The following is a 19,529-nucleotide window of genomic DNA, read 5'->3' on the forward strand; positions in this document are numbered from 1 at the left end:
AGAATGATCATGATTTCCAAAGGACACACCTCTTCCTTTCTTTGCCGAGAGACACCTCTCTTAGTGATCGACATTTCAACAATCATGTTCCTTAGCACTTTATCAGCTGTCGAGTAGAATCAGAGTTCGAATTTAGGCAGACCAAACTTAGATGTGATTCGGATGGAATTGAATTAAGATCTTCTATCTGGGCTGACTTGACCCAAGCTCAGGTCAAGTCAGCTCAGTTTTAACAGCTTGCCTTTTGATTTAATAAAATTATGTGATGCTGACTTTCTCGACCATATCAAATTTCTTTATTTTTCCTATCATAAATTATGAATGAAAATGAATCCTCAAGTATCTTTATTTTTATGAAAGGATCAAAATCCATATCAAAACTTGGAAAATAAGTGAATGGTGTCAAAGTTCTTGTTGTCAATTTATTAATGTGAAAAATTTGCTATGGCATGTTTAGACTAATATGAACAAGCCATCTACAGGCAAATTATTTTCCATCCTTTATTTTGGAGCATGGATTCTTGAGAATGATTTTCTTTGCCAATAGACAAGAAAAGAACGAGACAATATTTCATGGTTGAATATTAATTTGATGAATCTATTCTTTAAATATTTATCTAAAAGTGAATATTGACTAACAATCTAACATATAATCTTCATCCTTTTTCATCCGGATTTAGAACCGACATCTACATAAATATTTATGGTTGAAAATTAATTAAAATTACAAAATTTGTTGATTTGAATAAATAGATATTATCATATCAAATAAATATTAAAAGTCATTAAGCCGTTATGCCATATGCTCGGCTAGGTCGGAGAGCTGAAGCTTTTCAGAAGAGAAAACTCGATCTCAAGTCCTCTGATAAAAGACTCTCCTCGTCAATTTGAATCTTTGAGACTATTTTCACTGTTTTCATTAGGAACAACAATGAACCGACCGACCGGGAGGCCCTTTCCCCTGGATCTGCATCAAGTCGTCAATAACAATAAATTCAATAATGAGCAACAAGTATTTTTAAGATTAACATAAAAGATAATTAAAGTAACAGTGTCACAACCAAGAACCCTTTATTACCTTGATCATGTGCATCTAATCGTTAACAATATACTCAAGCTAGACTTTGACAGACTAATCAAGCACAGTGTTAGGCCTCCATAAATGAAAACCCCTTCAGAAGTTTTTAAAAGACTTTCAGGATTTAGGATTTAGGGTTATTAAATGATTAGCAAGGTTATAATTATATTACTCTGTTCTTGTCCCAGTATGGATTCTAGCACAAGCAAAGGAGTGAAAAATCTGAACTCATACTAATTAACTGAAGTTGTTCATTGGGTAGAAAAAATTGTCTTGCTGATCTTGTATTTTTGAAAATCCTGCCATCAACAGATTTGCTTAATTGTGGAACTTGGCTGAAGCAACAACATAATTTGTCAATTAATGTTATTATATATATATATATAATTATTATTTTCCCCAAACTATTAATTAACTCTTATCAATATTAATCCATCTAATTTGCTTGAATGCAATATCTTCAGACTTTCTTATTTTACGTTGAAGAAATAGTCACTTGGATTCCTTGGTCTAGTTGGTAATAGGTACCACCCAACATGTGGGGAGATTAGGGGTTCAAATCCAAGTAGAGGAGGAGGAGAAAAAAGAAGAAAGAGGTATTCTAAAATACCTCAATTTTTGATGAATTTTGTTTTTAAGAAATTAATTTTAATTAGTTATTCTAGAATATCTCATCTCAAATTAATTTTAACTAACCGTCACACACATGAATACACATAAATTAGTGCACTAGATTCATGAATTAGATTTGATAAGGATGCGTTATAAATTTTATTCTAAAATACCTCAGTTTTTGATGAATTTTGTTTTTAGGAAATTATTTTTTAATTAGTTATTCTAGAATATCTCATCTCAAATTAAGGTATTAGTTATTCTAGAATATCTCATCTCAAATTAATTTTAATTAATCATCACACACACGCATAAATTAGTGCACTAGATTCATGAATTAGACTTGATAAGAGGTATTCTAAAATACCTCAATTTTTGATGAATTTTGTTTTTAGGAAATTATTTTTTAATTAGTTATTCTAGAATATCTCATCTCAAATTAATTTTAACTAACCATCACACACACGAATACGCATAAATTAGTGCACTAGATTCATGAATTAGACTTGATAAGGGTGCGTTATAAATTTTATTCTAAAATACCTCAGTTTTTGATGAATTTTGTTTTTAGGAAATTATTTTTTAATTAGTTATTCTAGAATATCTCATCTCAAATTAATTTTAACTAACCATCACACACACGAATAGGCATAAATTAGTGCACTACATTCATGAATTAGACTTGATAAGGGTGTGTTATAAATTTTATTTTTAAGACATTATTTTTTTTGTTGGTTATTCTAGAATACCTTATCTCAAATTAATTTTAACTAGTCATCACGTACATGAATACGTATAAATTAGTACACTGACTCATCAATTGGACTTTATAAGGTGCGCTATAAATTTAGTTTTTAGGAGATTATATTTTTTTTTGTTGGTTATTCTAGAATGCCTCATCTCATGTTAATTTTAATTAGCCATGCACACAAATACACGTAAATTAGTGCCCCAGACTTATAAATTGGATTTGATAAGGATGCACCATAAATTTTGTTTTTAGGACATTTTTTTTTTTACTAGTTATTCTAGAATGTCTCATCTCAAATTAATTTTAACTAGCCATCGCACACATGACTACATATAAATTAGTGTCCCAGAGTTATAAATTGGACTTGATAAGAGTGCGCTAGGTCTATGCATTAATGCAATGGAATGCTTGATACTTGATTTTTGATAAATTTTGTTTTTAGGAGATTATTTTTTTTGTTGATTATTCTAGAATGTTTCATCTCAAATTAATTTTATCTAGCCATCACATACATGAATACGCAAAAATTAGTACACTAGACTCATAAATTAGACTTGATAAGGGTGCGCCATAAATTTTGATTTTAGGACATTATTTTTTTTTGTTGGTTATTCTAGAATGTCTCATCTCAAATTAATTTTAACTAGCTATCACACACACTAATACACATAAATTAGTACCCCCGACCTATAAATTGGATTTGATAAGGGTGCGCCATAAATTTTATTTTTAGGACATTATTTTTTTACTGGTTATTCTAGAATGCCTCATCTCAAATTAATTTTAACTAGCCATCGTGCACACGAATATGTATAAATTAGTGTCCCAGACTCATAAATTGGACTTGGTAAGGATGCGCCAAATCTATGCATTAATGTAATGGAATGCTTGATACTAATTATCTTTTTATTTTTTTAATTGAACTCAATCTAATAATAAATTGCTTAATTATCCATAACATAATATTTCAAAGAAAAAGAAGACAAAAGTGCTCATCTCCCCAATCTATCAAAAAAAATAAATTTAATTTTTTATATCAAATATTAAACTGATAAGAATATATATTATATTTATCTTAGTCAAAAGGTTGGAAAATATATGTGATCCGGCGGTAAGAATGGGGGACCCACTTCCTGAAGGGTCCCAGCCTGAGGACGGATGGAGGGCTGACTAAGCGGGTAATGGCCGCGTCAAACAGTTGAGCAGGTCCGAGCGGAGCCAGAAATAACCCAGCCATAGGCTTGGGTTTCCGACGCCAAGGCGGGAGGACTGAATGGCCGAGCGGGTGTCTGCCCGGCTGGAACCGAAGGGCCGAGCGGGTGGTCCGTTCGGCCAGGATAAGGGCGAGGATACAAAGGAAGGACTGAATGGCCGAGCGGGTGTCTGCCCGGCTCGAACCGAAGGGCCGAGCGGGTGGTCCGTTCGGCCAGGATAAGGGCGAGGATACAAAGGTTAGCCGAGCGACCTATTCGTTCGGCTCGGGATATGAGATGTCAGCAAAGGCATGTCGGATGATTATGCCGTACACAAGATTTCACGATAGAGGGTCTTGCCGTCACATCATGGAGAGGTTGATACAGTAGCGGTATGACCTTATGGGTGCCCTTCTGACAGACCCATACATGGGCATGGATGCCCTTCTGACATACCCATACCTGGGCATGGTCGAAAACATGTGATTGCTTTGATTGGCGCGCCCAGGCTCCTTCGAGAAGTCTATATAAGGTCTCCATTTCTTCACCGGAGGTACGCTAGTCTGAATCTCCAAAGCCGCCTCTTTGTTATTCCTCGCCTGACTTGAGCGTCGGAGGGCCGTCGCCGGGACACCCCTCCCGGCTCGGTTTTGTTGCAGGTTCGCCGGAGCACTCGAGGATCCAGCAGAGAGCGCCACATCCCCAGCGTCCGTTGACTCCTGGTTCGGACAGGATCAGTATGCTTTCTAATGTCGTCGACATAATATATTTATAGAAATTTCTCTGCTCGCGGTAATGCTAATTCTAAGATATGAAATTAAAGAAAATTATAAGAATATATATTTTTATATAAAAAATAATTAGAGAAAATTACTAATAAAATTTAAAATTATTATTAGTGTGAAAAAAATATTAACATAATTTCAATTTCAACTTCACCATCATTTTAAGGTATTCTTAATTACTTAAATAATAAAATAAAATTACAATTTTTTTAAAAAAACTTCATTCGTTATCATTTTTTATATAATATATATTTGTCCATTCCATCTCATTTCATTTTGTGCCCCACCTGCAGACTCGTATTACATACTAAATAGAATTATAATTCGTATTATCCGTCCTATTCTAGTGTCATCTTTCAAAGTAAATTGGAGTCAGTTTAATTAAATATATATATATAAAATAACATGACATCAATTTGTTTGTTTTCTTACCATAAAATGAAAATGATCAAAAAGGACAAAAACTAATGGAAGAATCAAAATCCACATCAAAACTTGAAAAATATTTGTGAATCATACCAAAGTGCTTGTCATCTTATCTATGTGGAAATTTGCTATTGAATGTTTAGACTAGCACGAACAAGACATAGACAAGTAAATTATTTGCAACTTTTATTTTGGGGTATTGATTTTGGATTCATCAGGAAGAAATATAGGGTGTCATGATCAAGAACTTGAGCACAATTTTCTGTGGTCAATAGACAATGAAAGAGTTAATTAAAATTGCAAAATTATGTGATTTGAATAAATAGATATTGTCATATCAAGTCGTATTCGTTCCAACTATGTTCCACCAATGCAAGATCAGTTAGATATCTGTAGCTTTTAGATTGACTAGTGAATTCGACGCAGTTAAGTCAATGAAATCACTCCTTTAAGCTATAGCTAATTAAAATTCTATTGAAATATCTCCTCTCTCAGTTTCTCTATATTATTGTAAATTATTACAAATATTATATTAAAGAATAAAAAGAACAATCAATTAATTTGATGAAATTGCTCAATAAATAACGGCGCGCTGCTTTGCTGCTCTATTGCCGGTACAAGCCGTTGAAAGGAGATGGAGAAGACTGACATGGAGCTGAAGCAGGAAGAGGAGGAAGGCGCTCCGGCGCCGTCCGTGGAGCGGGTTTTCGATGGGGTGAGGGTGCCGGCATGGCGGGAGCAGGTGACAGTCCGTGCCCTGGTGGTGAGCTTGGGGCTGTCGGTGATGCTGAGCGTGATTGTGATGAAGCTGAACCTGACGACGGGGATCATCCCTTCGCTCAACGTCGCCTCCGGCCTCCTCGGATTCTTCTTCGTCAAGGTGTGGACCAAGGCGTTGGAGCAAGCCGGCGTCCTCCGCGTCCCCTTCACCCGCCAAGAGAACACCGTCATCCAGACCTGCGTCGTCGCTGCCTACGGCCTCGCCTTCAGTGGTGCGCTACCTTTCAAACAAGCTAAAATAATCCTTGTACAGATTCTTTTTACCCAGCAAAATATAACCATTTTCCTTTTTTTAGTTTCAAATTCGAACACAGACATGTCTTCAGTATGATAGTAATTTTAACACTTTATGAACAGGTGGTTATGGCAATTACCTTTTCGGAATGAGTTCGAAAATAGCTGGCCAAGCAACAGAAGCAGATGATTCACAGAATATCAAGGACCCAAAATTAGGATGGATGATCGCGTTTATGTTTGTTGTCAGTTTTGTAGGATTGTTTTCTCTCGTTCCCCTCAGAAAGGTAAGTAGAATCCAACAACGACCTACTGATTGTACTGGCAATCGCCCATCTGCAAACTCTTCAAGTTTTGGTAATGTTTTCATTGTTAGGTAGGAATACTTATTCTTGTTTTCTATAGATAATGATCATCGACTACAAGCTGATCTATCCGAGTGGCACTGCAACTGCATACCTTATCAATGGCTTCCATACTCCTCAGGGTGAAAACTTGGCCAAGTAACTATCTCAAGAACATCAGAGTCTTTTCTCTCTCACCTTTGCAGTTATGAGAATCTAATGATCTTGTCCATTAAACCTTCAGGAAGCAAGTGAGGACACTAGGAAAATTCTTTAGCTTCAGCTTCTTGTGGGGATTCTTCCAATGGTTTTATAAATCTGGCGATGACTGTGGATTTGAAGCTTTCCCTACATTGGGACTTAAGGCTTATGAGAACAAGTAACGAGTGTAGCCTAGATTTGGTTTCATAATTCTTAAACAATTTGAGTTTTTATATTTGATGAACTAAGTTTTCAGATTTAACTTCGACTTTTCGGCTATGTATGTGGGAGTCGGAATGATCTGCCCACATATTGTGAATGCATCAATTCTCATAGGAGCCATCCTTTCATGGGGAATCATGTGGCCTCTCATTAATAATCAAAAGGGCAACTGGTATTCAGCAGATCTTGCACCAAACAGTCTACATGGCTTGCAGGGATACAGGGTAATCCTTGTTGCCACTATTGTTTCTACTAAAACCTAGCATTCCCTAGTTTTATCTTGTGTTCAACATCATTCAGGTCTTTATAGCTGTCTCCATAATTCTTGGTGACGGCCTTTACAATTTCCTCAAGGTCCTAACTAAAACAGTGCAAACTTTCGTTTCTGATTCGCAAAAAATCCGTCTAAGCACTCTTCCGGTCTCAGACGAAGTTCAAATGGCTAAACAACCAATTGTTTCATACGACGATGATAGGAGAATTGAGGTATTCCTCAAAGATCAAATCCCAAAGTGGGTAGCAATTGGGGGATATATTATAGTTTCCTTAGTTTCGATCATCACACTCCCTCACATCTTTCCTCCACTCAAGTGGTACTTCATCTTGGTTGCCTATGCCGTGGCTCCAGTACTAGCTTTCTGCAATGCCTATGGGTGTGGCCTTACAGATTGGAACATGGCGTCGACCTACGGAAAGCTTGCCATTTTTGTCTTTGGGGCTTGGGCAGGTGCCCACCATGGTGGCGTGCTTGCGGGCCTTGCCTCCTGTGGTGTCATGATGAGCATTGTATCCACTGCTTCTGATCTAATGCAAGACTTCAAAACTGGGTACTTGACACTTTCTTCTCCGAGATCTATGTTTGTGAGCCAAGTCATTGGTACTTCCATGGGTTGTGTGGTCGCTCCATGTGTTTTCTGGCTTTTCTATAAGGCCTTCGATGATATCGGCGTTCCAGGCAGTCAATACCCAGCACCTTATGCCATCATTTACCGAAACATGGCAATTCTAGGTGTCGATGGTTTCTCCGCACTACCAAAGCACTGCCTCACACTGTGCTACATATTTTTCGCACTGGCTATTCTCATCAACTTGGCAAGGGACTTGTCTCCTAAGAAGGTGGGCCAATGTATACCAATTCCAATGGCAATGGCTATACCTTTTTACATCGGAGCAGCCTTTGCCATTGACATGTTTATAGGAACTGTGATACTATTTGTGTGGCAAAAGATGGACAGGGCAAAAGCAGCAGCATTTGGTCCTGCAGTAGCATCTGGTCTGATATGTGGTGATGGAATATGGAGTCTACCCCAAGCAGTGCTTGCATTGGCCCAAGTCAAGCCACCGATATGCATGAAGTTTCTCTCGAGAAAAATGAATGACAGGGTAGATGCTTTTATTAATTCAGCATCATAGTTATAAATTGGAAACAAGGAATCAAGGTGGACAGAATGAATTGTTGCAACCACCTTTATCTGTCAGATATGATCTCTAAATATATTATGGCACCAGTTATTATGTATTCAGATACTTATATGTAATATATGTTTAGCTTTTCTAATGGAAGTTATCTTTAGGGAGGGAAAGCTAAATCACCTACCTGAATATTGTTCCATGTTTTATGTAGTGTTGCAATGGTAGTTTTCTACTTTCAACTAGAAGTTTACTATCTATGTATATTGCAAGGTTTCTTTTTTGATACTTCCTTTTCCAACTCTGGTAAAGTCTTATAGTTGAGTTTATGCATAAACATCATTTCTTGAGATGAAAATGATAGAGGTGCAAAAGAAAATTATACGAAAAAATTTATAAATTTCATCTGAAATAAAAATGTGAACAATAGATCTAAATAATAAACTAAATCTAGAAAAACCCCAGACTTTTAAGATGATTTAATCAGGATTCAGAAGCTGATATGCTGATATGAGTGCAAAAAATACTGCTGCAGCTATGTTGAAATGTAATGTCACAAAATCATGATGTTCAAGCCTCTTTTACCTTTTGAATGGTTAGCCTGATAACAGCCATTGAATCCTTATGCCATACACCCAGCGTGGTTAAGAGAGCTGAAGCTTTTCAGAAGAGAACATGTATTAACAACTCTATTACTCTTTAACATTTCCTGCATGAGATGTTTTGTGATCAAAGGCTGCTGCAATTGAGTAACTTTGACTTCTCTCTTCTTGGGTGGCTGAAACCAAAGATTTGACACCCAAGTTAGACACATTACCAGCATAAGAAAAACTATCTCAATCTCTTAATCTAATGGAAAAATAATCAACCACCTGATCTATGACTTCTTACATAAGAAGTCTGAAATCAAACAGTTCCATCAAGTTTTAAGCACTCTAGAGATCTCCTCAACCCATTCCTCATCAACAAATTCAAGTGACTTGGAGACTGACACAGTTACATCCAGTGATCCAGACTCAATGGGCAACTTTCCCCCTTAACCAACCATTTACCCTAATTAATTATAATTGCACAAGTAGTCGCAAGATCACTTTTTAGATGCCAAAAGATAACTCCGGCGACTAATGCGTCTGCAGCTGCTTCAATTGTAAACCATATGGATCACTGAATAGAAGTTCCGGACAAGTGCCTTGCCGCGAGGAAAGAAGTCAATTCCAACAAAGAAAGAAAGAAAGAAAGAAAGAAAGAAAGAGGCAACTATGACGTACACGTCGTCTCGAGCGATCAAATCCAATCCCAGACTCGAATCGCTCGCAGAAGCGGCGCCGCATTGACAGGAATGAAGACGTTATCCGTCAGCAGAAGCACTCGTCTCTTGGCCTCCGACATTTCCCTAAATCATAACTACATAAAAGAAACAGATTGTGGAAGATTCAATATAAAGAGAAGACAAAAGAAGATATCGAAAACGCCCCATTCTAGGGCAGATCAAACAGGGGACGATCCGGCAACCTACCAGATCCGAATCGAGGAGGTGGCCTATTCAGGCGGGATCCATTGAATTCCACCTATTAATAAAGTGGGTCAGGGCCTTAGTCCACTAAATGCGGATCAGAAGATCCCTGCTCATATCGTCAGAACCGAAAATAAATCCTCTGGTCCGTAAATTGCAGATTAGGGAATGGTCTATTACATGAGTACCCTTGATTTGGATGGATCCCATCTTTAAATAGATAGAGTCCATCTAAATTAAGGATCCTCATCAGTGGATCATCCTTTGATCCGTAATTTATGGACTAGAAGATCTGTAGTGGTCACAGAGAAGAAGATCACACGCTGAACACAGTCACCTGTCAAAAACTAAAATGTAGATAATGATCATCGACTACAAGCTGATCAATCTGAGTGGCACTGCAACTGCATTCCTTATCAATGACTTTCATACTCCTCCGGGCGAAAACTTAGCCAAGTAACTATCTCAAGAACGTTCAAACCTTCTCTCTTTCACCTTCTCTCTTAGCCAAGTAATGATCTTGTCCATTGAACCTTCAGGAAGCAAGTGAAGACACTAGGAAAATTATTTCTCTTCAGCTTCTTGTGGGGACTCCGGCCAATGGCCGGTTTTATAAAACTGGGGATGATTGTGGATTTGAAGCTTTCCATACATTTGTACTTGAAGTTTATGAGAACAAGTAACGGGTGTAGCCTAAATTTGGTTTCATAATTCTTAAACAATTTGATTTTTTTATATTTGATGAACTAATTTTTCAGATTTAACTTGGACTTTTCGGCTATGTACGTGGGAGTCGGAATGATCAGCACTTCTCATTGGAGTTGATAATCAAAGGGTGTCACGTAGCCGGACATGTCAATAATCTCGTTAATGTGGTGGTTAAAATCAAAGCAAGGAGAGTCAAACTGTCCCGCCTCAATTGCGGTGGCACCCTAATCCCTAGTCGGTCCATCCCTGAAATTGCTTTGTGACTGACTACAACCTCCGATTTGGAGGCGGCTCGACCCTAGGTCTTTCATTCCTGAACCGATTCTCGACTGCCAACAACTCCCAACTTAGTGACATCCTTGAGTATATGACACTCCCGACTCTGGATCATCTTTGGCCTTGAACCACCGAAGATATGAACAATATATTCATTGTTCCCTAAAAATTACAGTCAACTGAACAGTCTCATCCAAAAAAAGGGAAGAGGATAATGTCGTTGTTTATTTTATTAAGTTAACTGTTTCATAATTACTACAATATGAAAAATAATTTTAATAAATATGACTAAAATTATGGAAACGGTAGCCATTGCCAACTACATCACGTCCGATCGACTTAGATTTTAGATGGAGGATATATACAGGATAATAATGAAAATAATAAATTGTAGGGTTGTTATGTTATTTTATAAGTCAATGGGAGCATTCTTTTGATAAAAAATCAAAATGAGACACGATTTAGAGAAATGGAGGTGCTCTTTTAACTTTGGTCGTACCTTTTTGAACTCTGAGTTCATAATATGTAGTTTGTAAGTTGTTTCTCTCGTGAATAATTCTAACACTTCTATAAGAGCATCCACAATGAGTTGTTAATATTCATTTAATATTTTTTTCCATTGTCAGTGAACATTATAATTTATAATGCCTAGGAGAGAGAGAGGCAGGGGAAGGATAGAGTGGGAGGAGAGGAATGGACACGTTCATCCTTTTGTTTTATTTTATTTTATTTTTTTAAAATGGTAATATTATTTTTTAAAAATAATAAAATTATTTTGAAAAGAGTAAGATTATTATTAAAAATAATAATAATAATTTAAATATTTTAAAATATATTTATTTAATAGGATATAATTTTAAGATAATTGAATAGACTATGGACCCATAAAGAATATGAATAAAAAAGATATATTATTATAATGAGTATGTGACAGTAGACATTATATTTTTAATAAGTTAGTGAGTGTTATAATGAGGATTGATATTTTTAATAAGTTAGTGGGTGTTATAATGAGGATTGATTATTGATGCTCTAAGCATAATAGTCAAGTTTATGCCTAAATATTTTTTTTAGACAAAATGATAGAGGTGTAGAAGAAAACGATATGAAGAATATGTGAACTATAGATATTAATAATAAACTAAATCTTGCAAAACAAGTCTTTAAGATGATTTAATCAATATTCAGAAGCTGATATGAGCGCAGAAGATCACATTACTGCTGCAATTTTATTGAAATGTAAGCCATCGAGTCCTTATGCCATATGCTCAGCGAGGTTTGAGAGCTGAAGCTTTTCGGAAGAGAAAACTCGTCGATAGAGATACCTGAAATAACACAGAAGCAATGAACTAGCATGAGTTCACGTTTTGGCTTCAAGTCCTCTGATAAAAGACTCCTCATCAATTTGAACCTTTGAGATTATTTTCGTTGTTTTCGTCAGTGATCCTGATCCTCGGAGGATGATACATTGGTGAACTAACAAATGGATTGGCTGCTGCCATTGGAACCATAAGGAGAGAGAGATCGAGCAGAGAAATTACTGTCACCTAGACAACTTGAAGATGAACAAAGGAAGAAGAAGAGGATTAGAATAGCGCCGGCCACTTCAACGCTCAAGCCAAATAAGATAGGAAGCTAATTAAGGTGAAGACCTAGGGAAGATGAATAGCAATATCTTAGGTTCCAAAAAACATCATATTTCCTTTCACGATAATGAGCTTCTTTTAATTTATAATATCTTCTCCAATTCTTTGTCTTCCATGTATATTAATGGTGTATAATGTCTTTACTAACTCTTTGTTTTCTAGATGTATTAATGTTGCATAATGCCTTGTTCAACTCTTTGTCTTCCCTATTGATGGCTGATCAACGTGAACATCGATCATCCGATTGATTGATTCACCAATATGAGCTAAGCCGGTTGACACGAGCTACGATCATCCATTGACTAGAACGTTGAGTGGGACATGTGGGGCTCCTTTGACTGACCTGATCAGTCAGGAAGATCAATGAACCGACTGACCGAGAGACCTTTTCCCCTTGATTTGCATCAAGTTGTTAACAGAAAGAAATGCAATAATGAGCAATAAGTACCCTTTTTAAGATTAACATAAAAGATAATTAAAGTATCAGTATCACAACCAAGACGCCTTCGGTATCTTGATCATGTGCATCCAATCGTTAACAATGAAATGCATATATATATATATAAAAGATTCATACACATCTATGCCATTTCAAGCTAGACTTTAAAAGAAGGATTATATTGGCATAAAAGTGGGTTCATGACAAGTTGAAACAACTTCAACAACCATAAGGTATGAATCTATTGGCAAATTACAATCCTTCAGCCCTAAAAAGCTAAAGTCATGACCGGTTGCAAACTCTAGGTTACTCATAAAGCATAAGTGAGATATGGCATACTTGAACTAGACTTTAACAGATTAATCAAGCACAATGTTAGGCCAAAGCACAATGTCAGCTTATGTTCTCATGGCTAGTGCGAGATTATTTTTAAACGATGGAAAAGAGTATATTTAATTAGAACTTAAAAAATAACATTGCACCAATTTCTTTATTTTTCCTTACCATAAATTGTGAATGAAAATGAATCCTCAGGTATCTTTAATTATTTTTCTGAGAGGATTGAAAAGGATCAAAATCCATATCAAAACTTGGAAAATAAGTGAATGGTGCCAAAGTTGTTGTTGATATGACCCAGTCAGGACAGGTAAATTATTTTTCATCGTTTATTTTGGAGCAATGAGCATGGATAGATACTTGAGAATGATTTTCTTTGTCAATAGACAAGAAAAGAAAGAGATGGTTGAATATTAATTAAAATGACAAAATTTGGTGATTTGAATAAATATATATTATCAGATCAAGTTGCATACCAACAGTCATACGTCGCTTTTAGATTGATTGAACTCTGTAGAATTTTTTTTTCGTAATTAATGAAGTGAATTTGATGTAGTTAAGTCAATGGAATCACTTCTCTAAAAGCATTAACTATATTTTAGTTTGCAAGAATAGGATTCTTTTCTTCCTCGTGAATTTCCATGGAACTAATATTGCTGTCCTTAGTTATTAAAAGGAGATGGAGAGACAAGGAGGTGAAGTAGGAAGCGGAAGCGCCTTCGGTGGAACGGGTTTTTTATGAGATGCGGGTGCCTCCATGGCGGGAGTAGGTGACAGTGTGCACCATCAAGATCGGCCCTAAGGCATAGCATTGGAGGAGGCGATGGTCTAGGGCTTAGATTTTTGAGGACCTCTAAATTTATCATACATATATAATATATATTATATATAATTAGGTTATTGTAATAAAAACTCAAAAAAATATTTTATTCATTGTTTTAATAAAGACCCAAAAAAATATATTTACAATTAAAATTTAAAAAAATCTAAACAAGAAAAAAAAAGAAAAAAGGAATGTAAATCGTCATTTTTTCTTTCCAAGACTTTATTCTGTATACAACTCTTTTTCATTAATTCGTTTACAGAAGTTAAAAGACTTTGAATACTGAAATCTGAATTCTGAATGCCAATTTTCTCCCTTCTTCTTTTCTTTGAATCTCTTCTAATTTAATCAGAAAAACCTATTATCCAATTGAAATTTTAATTTCATCAATATAAAAACTTGCAACATAAGTTACCTACTTATCTATATTTTTTCTTATTATCGATATTCAATATTGATTTTTAATATTGTATTGGAGTCCAAAATTTTATAAATTTTCTTACAAATTTGAAAGAGTTTAAATAAATCATCCCAATTTTAATCATCATATAATAGATTATATTGATTGCATTAAGCACAAACAAGGTTTTATTGCTATTTCACTATTATTTTTACAATTTGGTTGCGAGCTTATTGTTGGTTTTGTCTATTTTATTTTTACACTTGAAATTTATAGTACAAATATGTTTCTAAAGAAATATTAATATGGGAGTTAGAAAAAAAAGAAAAGAAAAAGAGTGTTAAAACTATACTAGTTACAATAGCATTCTCAAAATGCTAAAAGATTTAGATTTTTTCAATAATTATTAGATTTTATTTTTTTGTATTTGTAGATGTTATACTTTTTGGAGAATGATATGGTGCATGATGGTAGGGCCCGATAAGGCCAGATAGTCAGGAGTCAAGGGGACGTGACAGTCAGAAGTCAAGGGGATGTGGCAGTCAGAAATCAAGAAGGTGTGGCAGTTAGAAATCAGGAGGACGTGACAGTTAGTGGTTAGGGAAAAAAGAAGTGGAGCTGCCTGACGTCATCATGCCGCATTCTCAAAATGGGAGTTAGAAAAAAAAGAAAAGAAAAAGAGTGTTAAAACTATACTAGTTACAATAGCATTCTCAAAATGCTAAAAGATTTAGATTTTTTCAATGATTATTAGATTTTTTTTTTTTTTTGTATTTGTAGATGTTACACTTTTTGGAGAATGATATGGTGCATAATGGTAGGGCCCGATAAGGCCAGATAGTCAGGAGTCAAGGGGACGTGACAGTCAGAAGTCAAGGGGATGTGGCAGTCAGAAATCAAGGAGGTGTGGCAGTTAGAAGTCAGGAGGACGTGACAGTTAGTGGTTAGGGAAAAAAGAAGTGAGGCTGCCTGATGTCATCATGCCGCATAATTCCCGGTCAGGTGCTTACAGATAAGGATCCCAAATCTGAGACATAATATGCAACCGGGGGTAATGTCTGATCTGATTCGACTGGCCGAATTTTCTCAGCTCGGTCTACATATCTAGGCCCGGTGCTCTCAGTGGGCCAACTCCCGGTCGTCTCTTTAGCAATCCAAACGGGAAAATGGGGCTTTCGCCACAGCTCGTCTTTCTCATCAAGACTCGAGCCAAGTGTTATACCTGAAAAATCATCCCGAACTGCCCCTAATCTAACCCGGGCGGGACAGAAGACGCTAGGCGATAACAAGGTCAGGGAATCGTAACCGTCTGTCAGAGAATAACTGTTGTATATCATGGAATATTCCAATGGTCTGCGGTCATCTGCGAATGGAACCTTCTCCTACTCCATGGGAGGATGCCACGCGTCCTCCATCACCAGACAAGTCAAGGTACCCGACATTCTCTGACATCGGTGAAGCTCCAGAGGTACGCACAGTCATATAAAAAGGGAGGTCCTCTCTCTTGAGCAGGTACGCTCTCTCGCACATTCGCACTTGTCTTCTACAGTTCCTTTTCCTTTGTACATTGTTCTTTTGGGGAAAAAGTACATGATTTGAGCGTCGGAGGGTCTGCGCTAGGGACTTTTCCCCTGGTCTGGTCTCTAACGTTCCGTGTTTTTGTCTGAGTGTGCGCAGAGCTTCAAGTACTGAAGTACCATCGGCTCAGTGACCACCGTTCATCAGCGCCACGTGACGGTCCATTCTCTGGGGCACGTACGATAAGGGTGTCTTAGTCGTCTCTCCGTCAATACTAGTAACAGCTCATTCGACTTTCGTCCGACTCAAATTCCGGACAAGATTAGAGAAGATTGGAAAATATATTTTGTATGGTGTTTCACTTTTTGGAGAATCTTGAGAAATATATTTTGTATAGAGTTTATCATATTTTAAATGAAATATATTGATTTTTAAAATTTTATATTAAACTTTATTCAAATTATATGTTAGTAAATATTTTTTTTTCTTTTAGGGACTCCTTTTTCTTTGTTCACCGAGGGCTCCTAAAAGTCAAGGCTGGCCTTGTGCGTCTTGTTGGTGAGCTTGGGGCTGTCGATGATGCTGAGCGTGATCGTGATGAAGCTGGACCCGACTACAGGGATCATCCCTTCACTCAACGTCGCCTTCGGCCTCCTCAGCTTCTTCATCAAGTTGTGGACCAAGGTGTTGGAGCACACAGGAGTCCTCCACGTCCCCTTCACTCGCCAGGAGAACGCCGTCATCCAAACCTGCATCGTCACTGCCTACGGCCTCGCTTTCAGCGGTGCATTACTTTCCAATATATTTTTCCTTTTTATGGTCTTTTTATCTCCAGATTCAAGTTTTAGAATTTTGGGGCTACTAATATAATCAATTAAATAAGTCAAAAATTAAAAGGATCAAATTTAAAATTAAAGAATTTAACTTAAGGTCTTAATTATCATAAATATAATAGTGTGAATATCACATGTACAATTTCTAATTTGTTGAGGGTCAAATTAGAAACAAACAAACTTAGATAATTATAAATATGAGTTGTGGTCCCAGCTTGTAGTACAACGATTTTGTTTTTGTACAAATTAAATATCATTGTCCAAAATTGACCACAAACTATGAGTTTTGGTATACTTCTGCAATTCTGATTATTATGTTTATGATTTTTTGTTATTTGTTTGAAAACAATCAGTTTAGTTTATCTATTAATTCTAATATTGTAGGAATCGATTCACTTATAATTTATGACAATTTATATATACTTGATATCAATATTTCTTTATTGAAACCCTAAATGTGAAATCACGTGGTACTAAGCGTAAATTTAATATTGAAAACTTAGGTGTATTATGACACAAATGTTTAGGACACATATCTAGAAATAAAATTAAACTACTTATATTAGATGAAATTTTACACTCCACTGATTTTACAGACCTAAACATTTGCATTAAATACATTAAGGGCAAACCAACTAAAATAAAGAAAGAGGGTGCATATAAAACTACAGAAGTATTGGAATTGATACATATAAATCTTTGTGGATCATTTCCAACACTTTCTCGGAATGGTCAATAATATTTTGTATCATTCATTGATCATTATTCTAGATATGCATACTTGTTTCTTATTTGTGAAAAAGCTCAAGCATTGTATATTTTCAAATCATTTAATGTTGAAGTCGAGAATCAACTCTATAAAAGAATTAAGACAGACAGATCTAATAGTGGTGGTGAATGCTAAGATAGATATGACGGTTCAAGTGAGTAACGACCAAGACATTTGGCTCAATACTTAGAGGAGTGTGGAATCGACACCATGCCAGGCTCACCAAGAATGGTGTAGCTGAACAACAAAATCAGACTCTTAGAGTGCGTTTGGTTCAAGTTATCATGTATAACCGTGGTTATGTGATTATCAGATAATCACATAACCAAGGTTATGGGGAATAAAATATAACCAAATGTTGTTTGGTTCATCTAGGTAATGCAACAAAAATTTGTTTGTTTGAAGTTTTAATAAATATCTAGTTTAATATTTTACTATATTACCCTCAGTTACAAAACCAACTATACTTAACTATACGTTTTTTTACTTTTTCTTTTTCACGTTTTTCTTTATTTATATATATATATATATATATATATATATTATTTTGTTTTTTAATGTTTTTTTTAATTTTTTTAATTTTTTAATTTTTAATTTTTTTATTTTTTTATTTTTAAACGTCTTTTTGTTTTTTTTAAAATTTTTATTTTTTTTTACATTTTTAAAGTTTTTTTATTTTTTTTAAATTTTTATGTTTTTTACAATTTTTAGATTTTTTTATTTTTTATGTTTTTTAACATTTTTTAATTAGTTTTTACTTTTTAAATTTTTTACGTTTTTTATTTTTTTAATGTTTTTTATGTTTTATTATTGTGTTTCTCATTCTTTTATGTTTTTTTTATTTTTTTAATGTTTTTCTAATTTTAAGTTTTTACAATTTTTTTTTTATTTTTTATGGTTTTTTATTTGTTTTTAAATTTTTAAATTTTATTTTTTATGTTGTCCTATTTTTTCTTTATACTTTTCTTTTTTGTCACATTTTTCTCTTATCCGAGGGTATTTTGAGTAAAAAAAAATCGTTAACCCCGGAATCAAGAAAAACCTCAATTTTCTGAGGTTTTCCGATTCCTAGTTGTATGTCCCTTTTGCTAACGTATCGGGCATAAAACATTACTTGGGAATCATCAATTACCTAAACCAAACAGGGTTTTTGTTGATAACCTTCTATGGATAACCAAGGTTATCCAGAATAACCCCCAACCAAACGCACCCTTAAGGATATGGTAATGAGTATGGTTAGTCATTCTACTTTACCAGATCCACTCTGAAGAGAAGCATTAAAGACCACAACTTACATTCTAAATTGAGTACCCACTAAAGTAGCTACCAAAACACTTTTTGAGCTTTAGACCAGACGAAAGCCAAGTCTAAAATATTTTTATATTTGAAGATGTCCGACTGAGACTAGACCGTATTGGCCACATAAAAAGAAACTAAACTTCAAAATAGTAAGTAGCTACTTTATTGGATATTTTGAGCGATCACGGGGCTATAAGTTTTATGATCCCAAGGTAAAGATAATCTTTGAGATGGGAACTACAACTTTATTTGAGGATATTGACTTGGGGCGCGGAGGAGCGAGGGGGGGGGGGGGGATAAAGTGATAAAACCTTGTCTTTGAAGAGGAATGTATTCCCACTACTCTTCAAGAGGAAATGATTCATATTCCTATAATTGAATTTTATTCTTGTCAGTAATCAAGATGCAATACAAGAACAACAAGACATTGTCAATCAACTTCTAGAAGAACAAACTCAATAGCCTTAAGACCTAGTGTATGAAGAACAAGTGTCTTTATGAAGGTCTGCTGGAGAAACGATGAGTGTTATTTTGGATGACTACATAGTACTACTCCAAGAACAGGAGGAAAATAATGGTATGACAAAGGATGATTCGATCAACCTTCGTTAAGCCATGCAAGATTCAAATTCTTAAAAGTGGATCAAGGCAATGAATGAGGAGTATAAGGCAATGCAAGGTCATAAAGTTTAAGAACTTGTCCTATTCCTAGTGGGTTGTAAGTCGGTTTTTAAAACCAAACAGAATTCAAATAGTAATATGGAAAGGTATAAATCACGTCTTGTAAGTAAAGGAAATATTAAAAAAATCTAGGATTGACTTTAAGGAGATTTTTTTCTCCAATTTTAACGAAGGACTCTTTTAGGATGATCATGACACTTGTCACACACTTCAATATGGAACTCCATCAAATGAATGTCAAGACAACTTTCT

General features: G+C 35.4%; 1 protein-coding gene and 1 long non-coding RNA gene across 5 annotated transcripts; one reads left to right on the forward strand and one right to left on the reverse strand.

Annotated features, from left to right (window-relative positions):
* Positions 1-5,292: 5,292 nt before the first annotated feature.
* LOC121971213 lies at positions 5,293-9,581 on the reverse strand. Of its 3 annotated transcripts, XR_006109090.1 has the most exons (4): positions 9,553-9,581; positions 8,909-9,440; positions 8,622-8,814; positions 5,293-5,846 (listed from the first exon to the last, which is right to left on the reverse strand). It is a non-coding gene; the product is annotated as an uncharacterized LOC121971213 (long non-coding RNA). The 3 variants fall into 3 exon arrangements; XR_006109089.1 differs by lacking the exon at positions 9,553-9,581 and having other exon boundaries at positions 5,293-5,858; positions 8,909-9,494; XR_006109088.1 differs by lacking the exon at positions 9,553-9,581 and having other exon boundaries at positions 8,909-9,489.
* LOC121971212 (probable metal-nicotianamine transporter YSL12) lies at positions 5,480-8,324 on the forward strand. Of its 2 annotated transcripts, none has more exons than XM_042522365.1 (6): positions 5,480-5,837; positions 5,983-6,221; positions 6,265-6,362; positions 6,448-6,582; positions 6,661-6,850; positions 6,927-8,324. In XM_042522365.1, exons 1-6 carry the CDS (start codon positions 5,480-5,482, stop codon positions 8,037-8,039), a joined length of 2,133 nt encoding a protein of 710 aa, XP_042378299.1. In that variant the 3' UTR covers positions 8,040-8,324. The 2 variants fall into 2 exon arrangements, with proteins under 2 accessions (XP_042378299.1, XP_042378298.1); XM_042522364.1 differs by having other exon boundaries at positions 5,983-6,146.
* Positions 9,582-19,529: the final 9,948 nt, after the last annotated feature.

The sequence above is a fragment of the Zingiber officinale genome, chromosome 4A (genome assembly GCF_018446385.1).
Source record: "Zingiber officinale cultivar Zhangliang chromosome 4A, Zo_v1.1, whole genome shotgun sequence".
NCBI classification, from domain to species: Eukaryota; Viridiplantae; Streptophyta; class Magnoliopsida; order Zingiberales; family Zingiberaceae; genus Zingiber; species Zingiber officinale.

What these genes read in the sequence shown, in the direction of transcription:
- LOC121971212 (XM_042522365.1), top strand. Translation starts at nt 5,480, where the DNA reads ATGGAGAAGACTGACATGGAGCTGAAGCAGGAAGAGGAGGAAGGCGCT. An exon ending in CTACGGCCTCGCCTTCAGTG is followed by an intron (nt 5,838 to 5,982) that starts GTGCGCTACCTT and finishes CTTTATGAACAG; the next exon opens with GTGGTTATGGCAATTACCTT. An exon ending in CTTAAGGCTTATGAGAACAA is followed by an intron (nt 6,583 to 6,660) that starts GTAACGAGTGTA and finishes CTAAGTTTTCAG; the next exon opens with ATTTAACTTCGACTTTTCGG.